Raw genomic sequence first — 22,134 nt, forward strand, 5'->3', positions numbered from 1 at the left:
ACCACAATAACAAACAATTTAATAAGCAATCAAAATGAGCATTTTTGTAATTACAAAGGTGGAAGTTTCAAGATTTAGATTAAAATTTTAAAGAATTAGCACATTAAGATTATGTACTCAGGTGCTAATTAATTAGCTCTGGTTTAGAACATTTCCTCACTGGCAGGAAACATGACATAAAGTTTACTACGCAACAAATTAACACATGAAATAAAAACACGCGGCAGCACTTAATTATACCGCGGTAAAGCCACGCTCGCGTGATGCTTAAGAGGCGTTTTTGGCTGCCATCTGCCACGTTGTCATGCCAACGAACGACTGGCGTGTGACAGACGTCAGACAGCCCAGCTGGTTTGGGCCCGCCGGCGCAGCGCACGCACGGAGCATCTGCATTCCCACAGTAGTCCGAGTCAACAATCAGCGTGCCCCCACCCTTCTGAATGTTTATCAGACAGGGAGGGAGTGAGTGTGCTGGAGGGAGCTGAAGCAGCAGATTTCGGCGGAGAGGCCTGGTGCCAATGTCAAGGTGCTGAGAGAGGCAAGCGGAGGAGCTCCGACACACACAATCCTTGTGTAACATTATGAATACACAAACAACACCCAAGTGCTTAGGTATACTGAAAAAAAATTAAACGCTGCAAAATAAAAAAAAACAAAAAATGGAACCCGTAACACTGAATATTTTACCTTTGAGTCAATAAAGCGATTCATTTCGTGTATCCTGAAAGTTTAACCTGAATGTTTTTATTTCATGTAAACCATGTTTGAATGATGGAACAAACATTACCAGTGTTAGCTAAAATGTTATCTCTTGCTAACTTAGCTTACTTTAGTTTAGCTACACGGCAGCGAGTTTCAGCGCTCATACAGGTTCACACAAGGCATAGCCGTTTAACATTGTTATTTAACATTTTTCTGGGCTGTCTGGTTTATCTGAGAGGAATATATACATTTAAACAGCAGCTCCTCCTGTCCCCGGCGTAGGTAGGCTACCACCTAGCTGGCCTGCACTGAGGGCTTAATATTACGTCCGGTCAAGGACAGATAGATGTGTCACACTCACATTATTTACATTTACATTTACTTTAATGTACTTACCATGCATGCTTTTGAAATGTGGGAGGACAGAAAATCCACGCCAGTACAGGGAGAAGATACAAACTCCACACAGCAAGGCCAGAGCAGAGATTCAAACCCAGAACCTGAGCACTATGAGAAAGATGTGCCTACCACTTGCCCCAGAAAGCACTCCATTATTTTCTGCTCTGGTGGGAGTGACCCCTCGGACCCCCGACTATGACCTTGTGCTCACTTCAGTCACCAAGTAATATATTAGCTATAGCTATAGTCAAGTTTACCACTAAGGCCTCATAGCTCAGTGGTTAGAGCACTGGTCTTGTAAACCAGGGGTCGTGAGTTCAATTCTCACTGGGGCCTAATTAAATTTTACTTCACATTAAACGCCCCACATCTACGACCAAGTTCTATTTCTACGGATGGTATGTAGCCCAAATTTGTATGTAACTCCAAAAACGCACCCAAGTCTGTCACAAACCTACACTGATGCAGAAGTAAAGTTAAAATTTTACATACATACATTTTGAAGTGTTGTTTTTACCTGATTAATATTAGTTAATTCCTCATACATGAATGACAATTATGTGGGGGGGGGGGGGGGGGGGGGGGCGTTATCAGTTTACGATAAAGTTCCCTTCCTTACGGTGGTTACATAACACACATTTGTACATCATTAACATGTGTTAATGCAGAGGTAGTCATAAATACAGTAAACAATCAAACAAAGTAAATGATTTAAATAATTAAATAAATGAAATGTTGGCAGCTGAGCATTCCTCAAAACGTCGTATCTCGGGAACATCGTAAACGACGAGGACTCCCTATAATTTGTATTTTGGGGATAAATTTAAACCAGGGGTGTCCAAAGTCTGGCTCAAGGGCCATTTGCGGCCCCAGTTCATTTGTTTTTGGGCTTGAGGCATATTTTAGACAAAAAAAAAATCAGTAACAATTTTGTCCATTCATGCATTTTCTGAACCGCTTATTCTCACTAGGTTCACAGGTATGCTGGAGCCTATCCCAGCTATCTTCGGGCGAGAGGCGGGGTATGCTCTGCACTGGTCGCCAGCCAATCGCAGGGCACATATAAACAAACAACCATTCACACCTCCAGGCAATTTAAAGTCTTCAATTAACCTACCATGCATGTTTTGGGGATGTGGGAGGAAACTGGAGTACCCGGAGAAAAACCACGCAGGCACGGGGAGAACATGCAAACTCGCCACAGGTGAGGCCGGATTTGAACCCAGGTCCTCAGAACTGAGATGCAGATGTGCTAACCAGTCGTTTACCGTGCCGCCTTTACAATTGTGTGAGTTTTTGAATTTGTATTTGACAAAACAGAAAAAAATACTTTCCTCTTCTAGGCCCTAAATATAGTTTCTCTGAGCTTCAGAAACAGTAGTGCTGCAATGGAACTGTTTCATTAACAAGTCAGATTTCAAATTCGCCTCACAGGGCCAGCTAGCTGACCCACAATAATGTCAACAATTTTCCATTCTCTGATTGGGTGGTCAGAGCAAAAACTGTGCCATGTAATATGAACTGCTCCAGATGATGTGTATGTCCCAGTTGTGTGCTGTCATATTGTGGTTTCTATAATTGGGATGTGAAAGTGGTGGTGGTGGATCTGAGGTGGATTAAGTCTGGTAAGGGCCCACTGAAGGACCGGGTACCAAATGCACAGTCCGCCACTGGTGCATGTCATTTACTGTCAAAACCCTCAGCGAGTTGATGTGACACAAAACAAACAGCAAAACGCTCCCTCGGTTCAGCGTCTGTGAGAAGATAAAAACACAGCAGCATATTTTATCTCAAGCCTTATCGAGCAGACTCCGGCTTCTCCTTTCTGGTCTTCTCGACAGGCCTCCTCCTGGTGTGAACGAGGAGATAGGACTCAACAGTCAGCGTGTCCTTCTTCGTCTCTTTGGCCTCCTCCTCCGCCGCCTAAGCTTAGACTGTTTATCTGCTGGGCTTATCGGGCCGACTGGAGCGCAGACACGGTCGGCCTCCCACTTCCTTGGCGGTGAGTCATGGACGGGACGTGTCAAGATCACCCTGGCTGTCTCATGCCTTATCTGTCGCCCTCTCATAACAACTACACCAAGGGTGTCCAAACCTTTTCCAGAAAAATCCAAAGACGCAAGGGCCACTGAAATTCTCTGGATTAGTTTATTCGGCACGCTAAAAGCAATCCATCAAGGAATTATATGTTGGTTATATATTATAGTTATGTTGAAAACTACTATGTCACAGCTTTCTGTTAAAGGTAATAGGATTTTTCAGGATTTTGCCCATGGCCCTCTACCCCACTAGAGTAGATCCGCGTTGCACCGAGCAGATATCCAAATTCAGAACCTAGACAAGTGCCATTTATAGTAAGCTGACAATCTTTAAAGCAGTTACTAGAGGATCATTAGTGATACACAGCATGAACCTTATTCCAAGTCCCCTGTGGGACTAATAAAGGGTATATCTTGTCCCTATTTTAGTTGTAAATAGTATAGTATCAATAGTAGTAGTAGCTGTCAGGGGTGTCACAACCCCTTTTAATGCTGACAACCACCTTTTTTTTAATAGTGCTGTGTGGCATGAACAAATTTGCTAAATTGTTTTTAGTACATGCCATGAGCCGAAAAAAAAAAAAAGCACAATTATGGCAGCCACTTGTCACGTTGATACTAAAAATAGCTCACCAGTAATGGGACATTGTAATTTTCTAGGAATGATGTAGAAGCGATCACATAAAAATGTGTGTAATTTCCAAGGAATGTTGTAGAAGCGAAACATTTGAGCAAGAGATATATATCAACAGATGCATACTTTATGATACTCACAATTCACTTATTTCAGGCCATTAACCCATAATATAATATATATATTTTTTTTAATAATAATTTCATAAAGCAATTTCCATCCCTCCACTCATTCAATCTTCCAGCTTGTCACCAAGCAGCCTGGATGATGCCTGTATCCTGAGTGGCCTTCAAAGTGAATTATATGCAATTGCAAGGCGTGTCACTTTAAATTGCTCAACACAGGGGTGAACACCGGGCCCAGATTAAACACCATCCCTTCGTACTCCCAGTAAAAAAAAAAAAAAATCATTAGCCACTTATCAAGGAGCAAGAAAAAACAAAAACATGCTGTGTCATTCTGCCAAGCGTTTACAAGAAATGGTAACAGCGAAGCAAATGGGAGGTGACAGGAGACACGGTGTTGAGTAAATAGGGCAAGTCAGGTGCAAACACACACACACCCCCACAACCCCACAGACCCTCATTCACTGAGTTTTGTACTAGGCCAATATCTGATCCCAGAGTGGCAAAGTCAGCTTTTCACACAGTCGTAAATACGCCTGCATTCGTAACTTTACTCACTAATGACATGAGCTGGATGCTCCCATGGATGCTGGTTCCAGAATAGGCCACAAACCACGCCACCTTTACATCAGCATCTGGCCCCTATAAATGTTAGCATTTACAAGAAAAGCCACAACAAGAAAAGATGGTTGCAAACCAAACACCGCATCATACCTTATTTAGCTAAACTTCTCGTATTTGATTTGGATTGCTGGGGTAGCTGGGGTACGCTCAATGTTTTGGCATTATTCACAACTGCTTCAGTGTTCCGTGCAGGCCAGAGAAGGGCGGCATCAGGGCTGCTTAGCTCTGCGGCATTAGCTACAACACGGGAGCCCATAAAACACACAACTCGTTTTCTTGACCGTGTTGTAACCTCCCTAAAAGCGCTCGCACCTCTGCTCATAAAAAAACGGCGCGCGGGGGAGGACATTAGTGATCGAGTGTGGCCAAGACGATAAAACATTCCTGCAGAAAAAAAATGCAGTGGTACCGCGACTTACAAATTGAATTTGTTTTGTGATCTGGCTTGTGACTAAATCTGGACCCCTGCTGTTCGTGGGGAATAGGGGCCGGGCCGAACCGGCAATAGCGAAAATCTGTGGATAATTGACACCCATTATAATTGCACTGGGGAAAAAATATTTTTTTTTTCAAATCCCCCCCCAAAAAATTCTTGAATAAGCAGGGATAAACCGCAAATAAACATTTTTTAAAAGAAAATCAATTTTCCCCATTGAAATTTTTGAAACACCTTTAATCTGTATTTGAGTCTGTTAATAATAGAAAAATAGCACTGTATTGAATTGAAAATAAATAAATAAAACATAATAAAAAAGAATGTACAGCTGAAAGTGCATCAGCAACTGTGGCTCTCCTTGTCCACATGTGAGGACATTAGAGTACCTGGGATTGCTCTGTTTTTTGAGTCTGAGGCTCACTCAGATCTAAAAATTTTGGTTCGTAACACAAACATCGCCCAAACGACGGCTCGTACCACCGAAAACTCCTAAGTTAGGGCACTCGTAAGTCAAGGAACCGCTTTCTAACCCAGTTTGTCCAATGGAAGTGGAGCATGGATATTTACAGCCAAGGAGAAAGCCTTTAAGTGGCTGCTATAAGATGCAGAGAGATGAGCTGGATGTGTATGACAACGATTTAGATGATAGGAGACTTGAGACCTATAATCCTCCACTCAAATGAGAATGCACAGGCCCTGATGACAAGAGAGCAAAGGCAGCAGGGGATAAAAAACAAGGGGGGGGGGGGGGGGGGGGGTCAGTGACAAAAGCCAAAAAGCAGGCAAACGAGTTAGACTAGAGTGGCCAGACATGCAGACTATCCGTCTCTGGCTTGTGGGAATGCGGTAAAGACACAGTAGTGGGCAACGGCCTGGCTCTGAAATTAGAGAGTGGCGCTAAGAGAAAGGAGCCAGAGCCAAAGGCCGTCTGGGAGCTGCCAGGAGCTGCATCCCCGGCGCACTGCCCCACCGTGATTTACTGCAAGGCCGCACTCCAGGCTGCACGCTATCTAACGCACCGCGGCCTGCCGCTCTCATTACGTGCGATCGAGCGCGGTACCGCATGAACGGCGTGAAGCCCACTGACATGACAAAGACCAGGTCTGCTCCGCAGTCAGAATGTCTGATCCAGATGAGTGTGCGCCACAAAAACACAAGGGAACATGTTTTGGAAAGTGTAAAAAACTGTGATCTGAAGTTGTATATCAGGGAGTGCCATGTACAGGGGGAAAAAAAAAGGCTTCACCTTTAATTTATAAAGCGCGCTAAAACCAATCTGTCAGTGCAGGTAAACATGCTAAGCAATCGTGTATTTTTTTAATATATTGGCATGAAAAATAAATATTGGAATAGCCTCGTTTCTTCAGTTTATTTTCCAATGTTAATGCCTGGTACAACAAAAGGTATGTTTGTTTGGACAAATATAATCATGACGACATAGATAGCTCATAAGAGTTTAAGTAAGAGCTGGTATCGAGCCATTTTCCATGCTTTTCTTGCTAGTAACCAACATCACTGGGCATACAATTAAGCTTAATCATGTCAAATAGGACAAAGTATTTTTGTCGTGTTCGTTGTATTCTTCAGGAAATATACTTTAAGTGGTACCAGGCTTTAAAATGAACGCTTTGAATGAATCGCTTCACAACAAGCAATTCGGAAGCTGGTGAACAATTCTTCAGAAAAAAAAGAGAGTTTATTGCAACCCTCAGTTGAGGTTTACTGTCAAACTAAACTTCAAACAAAGAGAAGTACACATCGTGTACTTAAAACAACTACATAACTTTGCCTTGAGGTTTGCTAGCTCAATGCTAGCAATTAATTTAAAACACCCATAGACATGATAACGAATAAGATCTATGTGGTGGTGTTTTAAGCAAATGATATTTGAACACAAACGGTACAGCAACACATGGAGACATGATAATCACAGGCATAGATTATTTATCCTCTGCAAAAAAAGTAATATTACTGAGGTTTACAGAGTCACTTATTGACTCATGAAAACAAAAGTTTAAAGTTGCAGTGGGATGCTTCGTGTGGGGCTCGATTACAGGAATTAAGTGGCCGAGTCGGATGAGTTCGGTACGGCCCATTTTCAAGCGTACAAAAAACAAGCTGATGTACAAAAACTGCGACACAGTTTTGGCAAAAAAATCAATAAATCGTTGAAAACAATCTTATGAAAAGTACAAACCCTGTTCCACTCGATTACGTTTTTACCAAATTCTGATTTATTGAGAAGTACCTGTATATTATTTCAATATAACTTCACAGTCAAAATTTATAATGCCCATCCAAACAAAAAGGAATGCAAAATCAGATGGAACATCCTGCATTTGGGTTTATTGTGAAACAAAGAATGATGATGTTTTTATTTCTCCTCTTAAGGTACTAAGGAGCATTTGACTTCTCATGCCTTGAATATGTTGTACGTTCATGCCCACTTCACTGACATTCGTTTGGAGCCTGCAAATTTTTATGCAAGATTGCGTTGGCTCTCCCCCGTCGAGGCGCTTGCGAGCCAGCGAGCGAAAGCTCCAGAGGGTGCAGCCCTGTCGAGGACAATGACGTCCGTTGTCCGCGTGGAAGTGGGACTGCGGCAAGAAACGCTCTCGTTGCCAAACTTATGTAAAGCAGGGGAACAAAAGCGAAAAAGCAGAGCAGAGCGGGACAAAACTCAGGAAAATGGAGGATTTCAAATCTGGGAAAACAGGAGGAAGTGCAAGGTGGTTGTATTGCGGAGTGCTGCAAGGCCAAGTCTAGACATGCCGGGAAGGTTCTGTATGTGCTTGTCTGCAGCGCAGGTCAGCGAGAGTACTGATGCCGTGTTCCAGGATTCGTGTGTGTATGTGTGTTTGTTTCCTTTGCCAAGTTTCCTCTCTTTGTTTAGAGTGGCCTGGTTAGTCTGGCTCCCCGCTGTGCATGCTATGGCCAAACACACGCATATATCAAAACACATCACAACAACAGGCAGGATGCGCTCATGGCAAAGAGGTGCTGGGAACAGGAGAAAAAGGGGAGGGGAGGGTGAGGGGGAGTCTATTTGGGAAGAAAATTTGGAGCGTAAATAACAAAAAGCGGGATGGCGACAGATTGGCAAGTGGCCACGGAGCCTTTGAGCTGAAACAATTGGGGGCTGTGGCCTTTGCGGTAATGATGGGGAGAAAGTGTCGAAGCACACATGCACTTTACGTTTCATAGTTTGAAGCACATTATATTGTTTGATCAAAGAGTGACATTTTGTTTTGTCCACATAATGAGAATTACAGGCTAACATCCAATTTCTACTGCCTCTGCCTATCCTGTTCAGGCTGAGCTGCGGCCAAAAACCAGACTACACCATGGACTGGTCGGCAGTCACCTAAGGCCACATTTTTAAACCCATGTGCATTTCCTAAAACAATAACACAACAAAGTGAAAAGTTGCAAAATATACTTATGTCTACATTTTCTACACCCTGGATTGATCGCCACAATGACTACAATACAATGCAAATGTGCATAAAATGTACAGATCTCAATCTTGGTTGAGCTGGGTAGAGGAACAAGGAAGGAACTTTGGATCAACCTATGCGTTAGCATGTTTAGCGTTTGTATATTTATGTGTGTCCAAGTATCCACTTACGTAGTAGTTAAATATAAATATGTATATGAGCCCACGTGTGTTTACTACGGCCTTGTATCCAAGGCCTGGCACCGAGTTTAGAGGAGGAGGATTTAAACAGGCATTCTCACACACACACACACACACACACACACACACACACACACACACAAAAGCCCTGATTACAGAGCTGAGGGGCCCTAAATGCCTTACAGATGGACTCCTAACAAACACCCACTCCTCAAGTATTCCCAGTATTTGACCTCGCTGTAATTTACAGCATACTTATCTAATTGAGACGCTATTAAGGTCGTGCTGCGCATTCTTCGGCCCCAGTGCTTAATACACATGATATGAGCATCATAACGCGGACAGTACAGTGTACGTCCCCTAATTCGGCATGAGTGATTTTCACCGCAGAGTGGCTGTGATTTATTTACTTCAGTAGTGCACATGGAGGTGCACAAACAACACGGACAGTGCTGAATCCACTATAGTCATTGTTAAAATACAATCCATTGGATCAGTTTGATGAATTGCTGATTGAAAATAAAACTACAAAACAACATTTTTTTTAAAATTATCCTATGTGGCTGTAAGATTACAGGAGATGATCGGATGAGATGAATGTTGTTGTTTAAATGACAATTGTTCCTTCTGTGTTTGTGTGTGTGCGTGCTAGTGTGTGTGGGTGAACTAACAGGTGCGGTCAGATGGAAGTGTGGTGGACAGTGCAGTCATGCAAATTTGGTGGGAAATTGCATGAAAACAAAAAGCACTACAACAAACAATTACAATTTACAATTACCTGGACTAATAGTTTAGTCCAGAAATATAGCACAAACTCTAATCCCAACACAGTTTAAATGTCATTTCAATTTCATTTTACAATATTACCTTTAAGAATAAATGGTTTACAGATTGTTTCATTTTGAAAAATACACTGGAAGTGCACATGTACTAGGAAGGTTTAAACAACTCAAGATTTCTTTTTGTAGTCAGTTATAATGTGATGAAAGTCAAGTCCAAGTCAATTAATCAATGACGTCATTGATATATTTTTCAACAGAATACAGCAATCCCCAAATACTGTGAATTTCAGCCTCCCAACAGTAAATATTCTCAGATTTCTACAGTTCACCACAAAAGCAGACTTGACTTCAATCACTGCCAGCCTTCCCAGTTAACATAGACATTTGACTTCTAAGGCCGTCAATGGCAGTGAATGTGTTATTCACAAAGATAATCATCTTAAAATAAAAATATATAATAATAAAAATATAAAAAATAATAATAAAAATAAGACATTTGCAAACATCTGCTATTACTCTGGAAAACATTGATCAACATCAACATCTAGCCTATTTTCTGACATGTTACAGACCAAATCAGTAACTGAATCATAATCAATTTATATTTGTCCTTTTTCTGCACTAATAATTTGAAATAATGTTCCTTTTTTAAATAAAGGGATGGAAATTATAAAACGTTTTTTAACCGATTCATCGATTAATAAAAAAAAAAAAAAAAACTAACATATTCTCTAACTCTCTACCAGTTACAATTCTTATCCAAACTAAGTATTACAGGGATTCTCATTCTACATCAGAGTAACATACACGATATATTAATACATGATATAAAATGACTTTGGTAGATGAGATTAAAGTTCACCTCACTCCATGTTCTTAGATGACCGCTTAACCGGTTTCTAACCATTATTCATTCATCGTATAGTATATTACAGTTTGATCTACCTCGTCCTTTATGGGTGCTGTTGTATTTTACAGACCAGATATTTACAGTCGCTGACTTAGCCACCTATCACCATGCGAAAACATCTCGTTTCCAATAAAAGTGAGCGACGGAGCGCAAGCATCGGCCTTGTCTCAGCCCTAAAGCGCGTCGGGTTGTGAAAAGGCAAGTTGAAGCCTGGAGACACAGGCCACTGTTTGAGCTTGTCGCCGGGGCATTTTTCATCGAGTGCGTGTGACAGAAAGATAACACTCCATCACAGAGCGCCATCCGTCTTCGTTTCCAAGCCGCTCACGGAGAATTCAATCTGAAGAGCGCCGGGTCGGACACATCGACGATTAATCAACTCCACTCATCTGTCTTTGTCCGGGTGTGACAAATCATTGCCCATCCCTGCGCTGGACACACAATGGCGGAGGACCCGCCTTCCGCCCATAAAGGATAAATTCATCTACAGGCTGACATCCTCGCATAAAGTGATAAAGCGAGAGTAGTTAGTGTCTGGTATTTTAACAGGAAGGGGACAAGCGGGAATTTGTCAGAGGTAGCATAAGTACTCACACTGTTCTTAAGTAGAAGTACAGATACTGTAAGTAAAAAATAAATAAATCAATAAAATTTAATCAATAAAAAAAAAAAGTAGAAGTGAGTGGAAGAAGTACACTACATTCCAAATGATTATGAAAATGTTATTTTTCTCATATTTTCCTAAACATTTAATGCAAAAACATTTGAATTATGTTTTGACGGATGATGACTTGAAAAATATGGCGACTGTCATTTGTATCAGAATCAGAATCATCTTTACTTGCCAAGTATGTCCAAAAAACACACAAGGAATTTGTCTCCGGTAGTTGGAGCCGCTCTAGTACGACAACAGACAGTCAATTGACAGAGAACACTTTTGAGACATAAAGACATTGAGAAAAACAGTCACTGAGCAATAAAGGGTTGCTAGTTATCTGGTAATGCCGGTACAATTTATTATTATTATTATTATTTATTTTTTTTTTGACAATTGTGCAAAAAGATGCAGTCCTCTAGCACTTAGTGTCATGGCCCTGTGTTTCAAATTGTTTTTCTTTGTGTTGCAGTGTCTGGGTGAGCGAAGGTGGGCGTTGACATCGGTGACGCACCTGTCATGCATTGCAATCATCAGCCTTTTTAGGGGGCACCGTGACAGTGTGTGGGCGTCGGAATACTCACTCGTGTTTGCCGCCGTTCTGACCGCTGTCCAAATTTAGGTTCTATACGATTATACCACACGGACCTTTTGTCGTGTCTCACTGCGTTATCTGTTTTTTTATTCTCTCTGGTTGTGAGTCCCTTTAGTTTCGTATGTCTCGCCATCACATGCTCTGTCATGTAATTAAAATTGTTCGTACCTCTTACCAAGAGTCTCTTTTTTGGGATCTGCCCTTACGGCATTGCCGTCCGTGACACTTAGAGCAGTTCGAATGACTAATCTCGCAATAGTCCGGTGCAATGACCATGTGCAGAGGGCACCAAAACTTCAAGGAATGTATGCAGTTTAAATTGACTAGTAGTGCGATAATCTGGGACAATGTTGATTGTGCAAATGTTGCAGATACTCCTCAGTCAGTGTGCAAGTGGGGCAGATGCTACTCTGGCATGAGTGGCCAGTATTGGTCAACAACAGATATGCAAATAGTACAGCATGGCGAGACTACTACAGTGAGTGCACGAGTAATATATAATTGGCCTGACAGAAATGTGACAACAAACTCAGACAAAAGAAATTGGCAGCATGTTGCAATGGAATTGTAGGTTAGCTGTTTAAGAAGTTGATTGCAAGAGGGAAGAAGCTGTTGGAATGTCTGCTAGTTCTAGTTTGCATTGATCGGTAGCGCCTACATGAGGGAAGGAGCTGGAAGAGCTGGTGACCGGGATGTGGAGGGTCCGAGAGGATTTTGCACGCTCTTGTCTGAGTTCTGGCAGTGTACAAGTCCTCAAGGGTGGGCAGGGCGGTAGAGACAATCTTTTCAGCAGTTTTGATTGTCCGTTGCAATCGGAGTTTGTCCTTTTTTGTAGCAGCTCTTGGAAGAACACAGGACTGATTCTATGACCGCTGTGTAGAACTGCCTCAGCAGCTCCTGTGGCAGGCCGTGCTTCCTCAGAAGCCGGAGGAAGTACATCCTCTGCTGGGCCTTGTTGAGGACGGAGTTGATGTTGATTGCCCACTTCAGGTCCTGAGAGCATGTAATTCCCAGGAACTTGAAGGTCTCGACGGTTGACACAAGGCAGCTGGACAGCGTGAGGGGCAGCTGTGGCTATCAATAGCTATCAACTATTTAGGAAAAATGACAGAAAAATGTCATTTGCATAATAATTTGGAAGGCAGTGTAGTAAGTAAAAGAAAAATATCCGCACTCTCTCCTTAGTCTCGCCTGTTTCCTCTTTTTTGTGGCCATCAGTGTCTTCCTTGACAATCGCGCCATGTTTTTGTGGTTCAATAAAAAAATAATATAGTACAGTATATTGTATGTGGCGCCTCAAATGACAATGCAGGGTCGCAGTTTTTCCGTTGCGGCGCGTCGGTCATGTGCGGTACTTAATCGCCGACTGGAATTGTGATGGTCTACTTCAGTTGAGTTTGGCAGCGGCCATACACGAGGCCATGGATATCTTGCTTCTCCAAATCTGTTGTTGTCATCATTAATCCGCCCTGGTTAAGTTCCTCCGTGTCGCTGCTGTCCCTTTTTTGTCTGCCTTATGAGACCCCAAGATCTCAATCAACCAACCAGCCAAACAACCAAACAATCAAAATGAAGTCTGAAGTCTCTCTCGATTTATTTTGTGTCATCATCTTCTGGGTTTGAAAAAAGCAACAAGCTCATTTTGACAAAGTTAAGAGTAGAAAGCACAGATATCACATGTGGGGAGTAAAAGTAAAAAGTTCTCAATAATAAGTAAGTATTTGTATTCTGTTACTTCCTAACACTGGAATTTGTTGGGATAAAAATGTGCCTGAAAGGCAGGCCGAAGGGTGGGGAAGCCATGGGAACACACTCCTGTACATACGCACGCACACAAACACACGCACACACACACACGCACACACACACACACACACTGTGGTATAGCTAGTGAATGATTCCACCGGGTTGTTGGGAAAGATCCTACTTAAGAGTGAGTCAACTGTGACACCAGGGTTTGCTCCATGTGTCATTAAGTCGACGTTTACGAGAAGAAGGCGGGAGGTGACGCCACCTCGAGAAGGTTATGAAATGACCGCAACCTTGCTGGAGGTCAGCTCCAGCTCCAGTTCACTTGAATCCTTGCGTGCGCCGTAAACATTTATGTACGGTGAAATGTCTTTCCAGAATGATTTGGTTGCTGAAGCAAATCCTGCTTTAAGCTCAAACCGTGACAAATACGGCCTTCTTTCCCCATTTTGTTGCAGGGTACATGCTTAGCGACCTCCCGTATCCCAAGATTCTTTGCACGCTACTGCTCAGTCCCTGTAAAAATGCACCCCAACCCCTGTCATTTGTTTTGTATTGTCTTATATTGTTGTTGGTTTATTTGTTATGTAATTGCCCTTTGTCCTATATTGTTCTGTACTTATCATGTAGTGGGCATACATAATAAAAGGATACCGCCTAATTGTACCACATCCTGCAAGCACACTGGGCAGGTCTCCCAGTGCCCATATACGCAAATCCTCTCCCAGCGAATTGGAATGGGACCAGGGAATGCACCGAGGGTAATCTGGATCATTCATCTGCTCCCTGGGGCCAAAAAGGAAGACACCCCCTCCTACCCCCTTCTGTTCTTCCATCGAACAGGTGTGCTGTCCCGATCAAAACAAAATACTCACACGGTCTCCCCATGGAAAGCGGTAAATGGTCTTTAGGAAACGTGTTGGGCAGGTTACTTCCACAAATGTGAAATATCACTAGTTACTCTCATTTAGCGGCACGGTGGACGACTGGTTAGAGCGTCAGCCTCACAGTTCTGAGGACCCGGGTTCAATCGCCGGCCCCGCCTGTGTGGAGTTTGCACGTTATCCCCGTGCCTGCGTGGGTTTTCTCCGGGCACTCCGGTTTCCTCCCACATCCCAAAAACATGCATTAATTGGAGACTCTAAATTGCCCGTCGGCATGACTGTGAGTGCGAATGGTTGTTTGTTTCACTGTGCCCTGCGATTGGCTGGCAACCAGTTCAGGGTGTACCCCGCCTCCTGCCCGATGACAGCTGGGATAGGCTCCAGCACGCCCGCGACCCTACTGAGGAGAAGCGGCTCAGAAAATGGATGGATGGATACTCTCATTTAAAAGTACAGGAATTAGTTTATTATTTATTAGAACTGTCTCTGATATGGGTTACTTTCACCCCAAAACTGTCTGACATCCATCCATCCATCCATTTTCTGTACCACTTATCCTCACTAGGGTCGCGGGCGTGCTGGAGCCTATCCCAGCTATGTTCGGGGAGCGAGGCGGGGTCCACCCTGAACTGGTCGCCAGCCAATCGCAGAAACTGTATGACATTTACCTGTAATACATATACTGAAGTCACACAAATGATTTTAATATCCCCTTTCCATTGAAATTTGACTCCTTACAGAATCAAATAATAACTACTAGGTTTTAACAGCCACAAACAGCTCATCCTGCTCATAGCCACATTTCTTTCTATTAATATTTTGGCACTAAGAAAATTTAAAAAAGCAACTAAAATGCCAGGTTCCAATTATAATCCATGCTGCATTTCGTCACTTTAACACTTAACGCTTGCTGTTTTAATGAGTAACATGTCTCTCATCCAATGACATGAATCGCCATGAATCTACATTGGCCAATGGTAGAGCCGACATCGATTCAACTGTACCATTCAGACAAAACTAAAAAAGCGGACCATTGGCGGGTGTCTCATTGAGGCTTCACGGATTCAGATAATCAAATGTGTGGTGACATCAGCACCAGCGTCTGGGGTGCTGAGATTTGCCGTTTGCGCACTACAAGTTTGAAATACATCGTAATTTGCATTACTGAGAAGAGGCGTAATATTACCGACATTTGATAAGTCATTCTTTGCATTACAGCATAATGCGATAGCTGCTGTAATTGTGTGACACTGACTACGAAGGCCGGGCTGCTCAGTCTGTCACTGACTTTCACCATCTGGTTGGGGGTGGGGGGCGTGTGTGTTTGTGTGTGCGGTTGTAAGGAGAGAAGCCATAGGTAGGCGAGGCGCTCCTGAACGTGAGAGATTACGATCGTAACATGTAGCCTGGAGCAAATGAACCATACCTCCATCAGCGAGACACAGAGAGAGAGAGAGAGAGGCCTGCACCCTGGAGGCTTTGGTTCAAGATCATCACTCAACTTGCAAACACTTGGAAGAATGTTCCAAAACCTGAGTTGGATGAGTAGAAACGTATTGTCCTATTGGTTCGCATCATGTAAACACACCAACAGGAGTGCACTTTTTGCAAACTCCACAAACATCTCATTCCGCCGTGACACGCAGACGAACAGCAAGCCGCACGCACTGGCAACACACTTCACAACCTATGATTTGGGCGTGGAAAACAAAAACCGAGCGGCGCGAGCACGCACCGGTTCAACGGGTACAAAATGCCACACTGGAAAACAGGCACCAGGGCACAGACCGACAGATAGACAGACATCACATTGCCATCGCACTGTCGCGTGCCCCGCCTGGCGCCAACGTCTTTAAAAAAAAGAAAAGAAAAAAGGAATGAACTAAGAAATATGTTAATTCAAGCAAAATGATCTGCCAATAGAAAAGGGGCAAAAAAGCCTTAAAAAAAGAACAATAAACACCCCATGTCTTAAAACTACAGCATTTATAATATCTACATCTATTGAATTAAACTTACACAGAACCAGCAATTAAAATCTCACTAACAAGTTACACTACCTGACGTTTTTAAGGAAAAAATGCTTAAAGCAAGTGAAATGTTCTTTTATGAAAAGTGCCTGGTAAGAAGAAACATATTAGCAGACAAAGGACAAGCATATTTTGCCTTGATTTGAGATATTCATTTTTTTTTTATGGCGATAACTACTTTTATCTTATTTCTGTACATAATGATATCCACGCATCGCAAACAACAAGCACGATGTCATCTGACAGCGTGACAGACAAAACACACCGATGCCAGGAGCGTGCCGCACGTACTTTACCTTATCTTCCAGCCGGATCAGTCGCGCTCCGATTGTCGGGAATTCTTTATCTTCCCCTTTACCTGCCAAATGAAAGAGAAACAATCTCATATAAATGTATTAATACAAACATTTTATTATGGCATACTCCATGATTCCCAACCCCCAGTAATATAACACATTTTTCACAACGTAGAAAGAATATATGGCTGTATTGTTATATCATCTTTTTGTTTATATTGCTGCAACATTCAAGTATATAAAAGGTTTATAATAACTATCACAACATCGATGCCAATTTCTTTCGCCCGCCTCTCCCATTTCGTATCATATGTTAGCATTAAGCTCGCTGTCGAAGCTATGCGTTTCGTCTCTTTTTGAAGAATTGTTTGGTCTCTGCTAAACTGTAGCATGTTCACGGAGAGCAGAATAGCATATGTCAGGCTGGTAAAATGGTATCAGTTTTGCGGTATCGGAGCATTTTACAGGTATGAGTATGAGTAAAGATGTACAGTAACACAGTTTAAAGAGATCGTGATGCTGTACTGGTACATATCGATTGGAACATTGCCATGGAGATCCCCAAATTACATAATTTAGCAACAGCTGGTATGGAGCATCTTTTATTAACTTTGATTTTGACAATCGGGTGTAATGAATGTGAGCCCCTCTTACATTAAACCATGTTATGTAATAATTGGACCTTACAATAACACTTAATTGAATTGGGACATGGAGCTATTTATGAACGTTGATTTGGATATTCTAGGAATTATGTGAATTAAGAGTCCATTTTACATTAAATCCACAATATGTAAGAATAGGATCTTTAAAAAAAAAAAAACCCCTTTCAAACACGTTGTGATGCTATGCTCTTTGCCGTTGTCACAGACAGGCTAAATCAGCGACTTGAGTGATGAAAAATATGGATGGACCAGCCAGGGCACTTCACCTGTTGTGTTAGTGCTGGTACTGGCGTGCTTGTACAAACTTGGTCACACGCTCAGATTAAGATCTTATTTCATATAATAAGATCTAATGTTGTAGAGTCATGTGTTTTTGTATTAAAGATACATTTACTGCAGTCGAGAATTAAAAATATCACAGAAAATGTACAACTGAAAATGCACTGTCCTTGAATTCAAATTGTAAATATCCCCATTTATTTTATCTTATATTTAAAAATGCAGGTTTTGTTTATCTATACACACATTCAACAATTTAAACGCATGGATAACCTTACAAAAACGGACTGTTGAGCTGTTGTTTCGTAATTCGTACAGTCCCGATGGTTAACCATGCTCGTGGTGCGGGTCAGTCAAGGGATGTTTACAAAGCACCTGGAACTGGACCAAAAGGAAGCAAAGGAAGGAAGCAGCGTAACAGTTGGCGGGGGTGGGCAGGGGCTTGTAGTCACTGGCAGTGATTTTTTTTTTTTTTTAAGACTAGTGTTTATACAAAAACAAAGATTTTTACTTGACATTGTTCATGAATCACTGGAACAATATTTAGTAGTTGGAATGCCACAAAAGTGGTACTGTACAAATGTTGTCTTGAAAGTATGGCACAAAGTTCAAGTAAGATCAACTCAGTAGACCTCATTTCATCTCGCGTCAAAGGATTTTTGTGTTTTCCGTCAGTTTTTTTTTTTTAAAACTAAAGTACTTTTGTTCAGTATTCATGAGTGTTTCTGTGTCATGCAAGTCGGAAATGATGGTAAATAGGTAAAACTAGTGCTGATTGAATAACAGAAGAAGAAGAATCATCTTTTATTGTCATGAACATGCATACATGCACACGAAACTTGTTCTCTGCATTTAACCCATCACAGTGAACACATACACATGTTAGTGGAACACACTGGAGCAGGGGGCAGTTGAAGCACCCGGGGAGCATTTCGGGGTATCAGTGTCTTGCTCAAGGACACCACAGCCGTGAGTCCAGGGGATGTTGGCGGATGGTCCAGTCGGGGTCATGAACCTAGGTCCCCCACGGTGGCAGGCGATGATCTTAACCATTGGGCCACGGCTATATAACCGTTACCGGTTTTCTTTTATTAGGCGACTACTTCCTGTTTTGATTCCATTTCCTTTGGCCTTGATAGCTCAGCTGGAGTTGCTATTGACCGTTTTTTTGTGAACAAAGGACTTTGATATGGATCTTCTATGAATGGTGTGCTGCTACGTTAGTTTCTCCCGCTAACCATCATCAGGCTAGTTGCCTTAAGCTTGTCAATTGTCATCAAAAGGTAGTGTGTTACACTATATCACTACTGTCGGTTGGAAAAGGTCTGTCCAAATATGGTCAAGGGAATATTTTTCACTAATTCTCCAAAACAAATCATTCCAAATGTAATCGACAGTAATGGGGCGTTTTGCTTTGAAGGACGAACGGGTACTATTGTCGTTGGAACCTTACAATGGCTGCGCTAACATTTCCTCTCGTTTAAGTTTTAATTCCAAATTTCAGAGTAGGGAGCATTTCGCACACTTTTAGGACCTTTTAGCGTTGAGTAAAAGCACTATGCAAATGTCATTTCCACACGGACACTCCTCCAACATTTGCTAGAGGGCCAAAGGGGGCACACAATCGGGAGAAGCAAATATTTAAGGCCCCCACCCAAAAAATGAAAAGGAAAAAAAAAAGCCCCCCCAAGTCAGTGAGCGCAATAACCAAAGTTTGCCTGAGGGAGTTCAGGCTATAGCCACTGAGGGGCCGTGAACAACAGTGACATTGCTCGATAAAACATCTGAATTACTTGATATGACACATTCAAAAGATTATGTGTACTTGAGCTGTGCGTACATTTCAGAGTGTGCAGCCAGATTATTAAGTATAGCGTCACACTGATTGCGTAGAAAACTGGCATTTTAAAGTGTATTTCTTGAAAATAATATGATCCAAACCTTGCCCTAAACACTAAGCATCAAACCTATGTTAACGGTTTTAAAAAGATAAGTCAACTGCTGTTAGTATCTGTCCATCCATCCATCGATTTTATATGAGTTTGTCCCCACTGGAGTAACAGGTGAGCTGGAACCTATCCCAGCTGACTTTGGGTGAGAGTAAGTTTACTGTGAAAGTAAGCATAACACAAAGAGAAATACACGTTCTGTATTTAACCAAACCATATTACTTAGTCTTCTTGTATATACGAATGTATATATTATACTGCCCCTTGGTGGTCAAGGCACACAGACCAGATGGAGCTGCACATTGAATTAAAGCATGAAATCATGATGCACAGACTGCTTTATTCTTTACAATATGTTAATTATTACTAGTTATAATTTTAACAAATTAAAATACTGTAAAGTGCGAGTTTGAATTTCGAATTTTTTAAAAGGGTGTTCCGTCTGGAACAGATTATTGTAATTTCCGTTCATTTCAATGGGGTTCATGCAAAATTGAGCCACGTCGCAGTTATTTTACATTCTAAATCATCTCACAAGTGTAATAAGAAGCCAAATAAAAATCTGACTGGTAATGATTATCTATTGTGTTTATGCGCAAGTTTATTAACGTAGAGTGGAAGTGAGGAGTGATGGCTGTCTATCAGATGGAAACTGCTATGTGTTTACCTGGGAGGAACATTCCGGGCTTTCCCAGTGTGCCGTCCAGCCTAGCAAGGAGGGAGGGAAGGAAAAAGCCAAAAATAACTGAGTTGAGTAATACACACACACACAGGCACACATGCATGTTGGTCTACGTATAGTGGTAATAAAATGAAACATATGGATATCAGCATTCATATATCGTATCATAAAACAAATATGCACTTAAAAATGGGACGGAAAATTCCAGCACTATTCTTCCTGAGAGGTTTGACGTGCACACGTGGACTGCTCATCTTTTTTGGTGCGAAGAGGTCCTTCCATCTGTGTAGTTTTACAACATAGTGCTTGTATCTTGTGTCGGTTTTAGAACAAGTCTTTTATGAAGATCTATAACAAAATCACATTGAAGAATTTAGGTGTGACTTTTGGCTCCTTCTCCTTTACCTGCACATCAGGACATTTCGTAATAATCATCTTACTGTAAAATGTTGCCCCTTTTCAAAATAGTTCTTCTGGGTGCAAAACAATTACATGTTGCCGCTGTAAATAAATAAAAAATAAAATAAAAAAATTTTACTCTATTGACATTTTAGCACTATTTGGTTGTTTACATATTGCTGTCCAATAAAAAAAAGCATGTATCTCATTTTTTTAATTGAAAACATTTTGCTTGTTGTTTTTGAAAATAATTCCCGCACACAAAGTTCTCATTTATTTCCGACTGTACTATTTGTGTTGAAAAGAACACATTTGCACTAATTTGCTGTCATTTGTATGTTGTTGTTAGTGGATCTCCCAAAGTAGTGATTTTTATTTTTATTTGGAAACAGGAAGTTTAAAAATAGTTTACTTGTCATTTTGGACACTAATAAAATACTTAAAACTTTTTTTTTTTAAATTTACAGTGAAAGAACATTTGCACTAATTTGCTTTCTATTTTACAAGCTGTTGTCAAATAAAAATCATGTTTCTCCATATTTTGAGAGTTGTTTATTTTTATTTTTGGGAGTTTTATCAGATAAAAAAAAGTTAATGTTCCATATTCCTCTCTGAGTGCAATGCAATGTTTAGAACTTCAAATACTGCCAATTCCACATAATTCAAAGTGCAACATTTCTAAAATTTTAAATAAACTACATTCATTATTTATTACTGACACATTAATATGCATACTATTTCAAGCTACTATTTAAGGGTCTTACTCCTTCTGTAAGATTCCTGACATGAACATAACCGATATTTTGTCAAAATAAATAAATTGATTCATTCATTAATTACTATTTTCTTCATGTCAGGGCCCAAATGTGTCTGTCTTTCTAAAATCATTTAATTTTAATGTTGTAGACTGAATGGCAATACATAAATAGCTTCACAGCTAGCAAGGCAAAACGACTGTCAAATGAAAACTTTGTTTTGCGGAGATGTTTGGGCTCTTTCTTTTTTGGAAAACAACTTCTTTGTGTAATTAAAGAGTGAGAGCCTGTAAAAAAGAAAACCAAAATGTGGTGCCCACATTTTATATAAAAAAACAACAACAACATAGAGACAACAACATTAAAAAGACACTTGATGAAGTTTGAATAAAAATAAAATAAAAAGGCAACACCTTCTCTGCAGCTCCTTGATGCGGACCATCATGTTGAGATGGCCTTGCGAGTACTGCTCGATCACATCTCGCACATCGTAGGGCTTACGGGCTTGCTGTAGATAAAAACAACACACACACATTTATATATATATATATACACACACACCTACACAGTGGGTAAGTATTCAGACCCTCTTACATCTTTCACTCTTTGTTATATTGCCCCTCATTAATGTACACACAGCACCCCATATTGACAGAAAAAACAGAATTGTTGAAATTTTTGCTGATTTATTAAAAAAGAAAAACTGAAATATCACAGAGCCATAAGTATTCAGACCCTTTGCCCAGCATTTAGTAGAAGCACCCTTTTGAGCTAATATTAGCCATGAGTCTTTTTGGGAATGATGCAACACTGGATGTGGGGATCCTCGGCCATTCCTCCTCACAGATCCCCTCCAGTTCTGTCAGGTTGGATGGTGAACATTGGTGGACAGCCATTTTCAGGTCTGT

The 22,134-nt window shown here is 41.3% G+C and overlaps 1 protein-coding gene and 1 non-coding gene across 13 annotated transcripts in view; one reads left to right on the forward strand and one right to left on the reverse strand.

The window, feature by feature from the left end:
- kcnq1.2 (potassium voltage-gated channel, KQT-like subfamily, member 1.2) overlaps positions 1–22,134 on the reverse strand; it is a 192,670-nt gene that overhangs the window by 55,269 nt on the left and 115,267 nt on the right. For 5 of the 12 annotated variants that reach the window (XM_061773587.1, XM_061773589.1, XM_061773585.1 and 2 more), the window contains 3 exons: positions 21,640–21,734; positions 20,058–20,098; positions 16,498–16,559 (listed from right to left, as the gene is read on the reverse strand). In XM_061773587.1, coding sequence (XP_061629571.1) covers positions 16,498–16,559; positions 20,058–20,098; positions 21,640–21,734 — 198 coding nt within the window. Of the gene's footprint in view, positions 1–11,274; positions 12,630–14,827; positions 15,704–16,497; positions 16,560–18,225; positions 20,421–20,512; positions 20,574–21,639; positions 21,735–22,134 lie in introns of those variants that run through there. The other 7 variants (XR_009788552.1, XR_009788553.1, XR_009788551.1 and 4 more) reach the window with 7 other exon arrangements.
- On the forward strand, positions 1,365–1,437 carry trnat-ugu (transfer RNA threonine (anticodon UGU)). The gene has a single exon. It is a non-coding gene; the product is annotated as a tRNA-Thr (tRNA).

The sequence above is a fragment of the Phyllopteryx taeniolatus genome, chromosome 5 (assembly GCF_024500385.1).
Source record: "Phyllopteryx taeniolatus isolate TA_2022b chromosome 5, UOR_Ptae_1.2, whole genome shotgun sequence".
In the NCBI taxonomy this organism is placed as follows: Eukaryota; Metazoa; Chordata; class Actinopteri; order Syngnathiformes; family Syngnathidae; genus Phyllopteryx; species Phyllopteryx taeniolatus.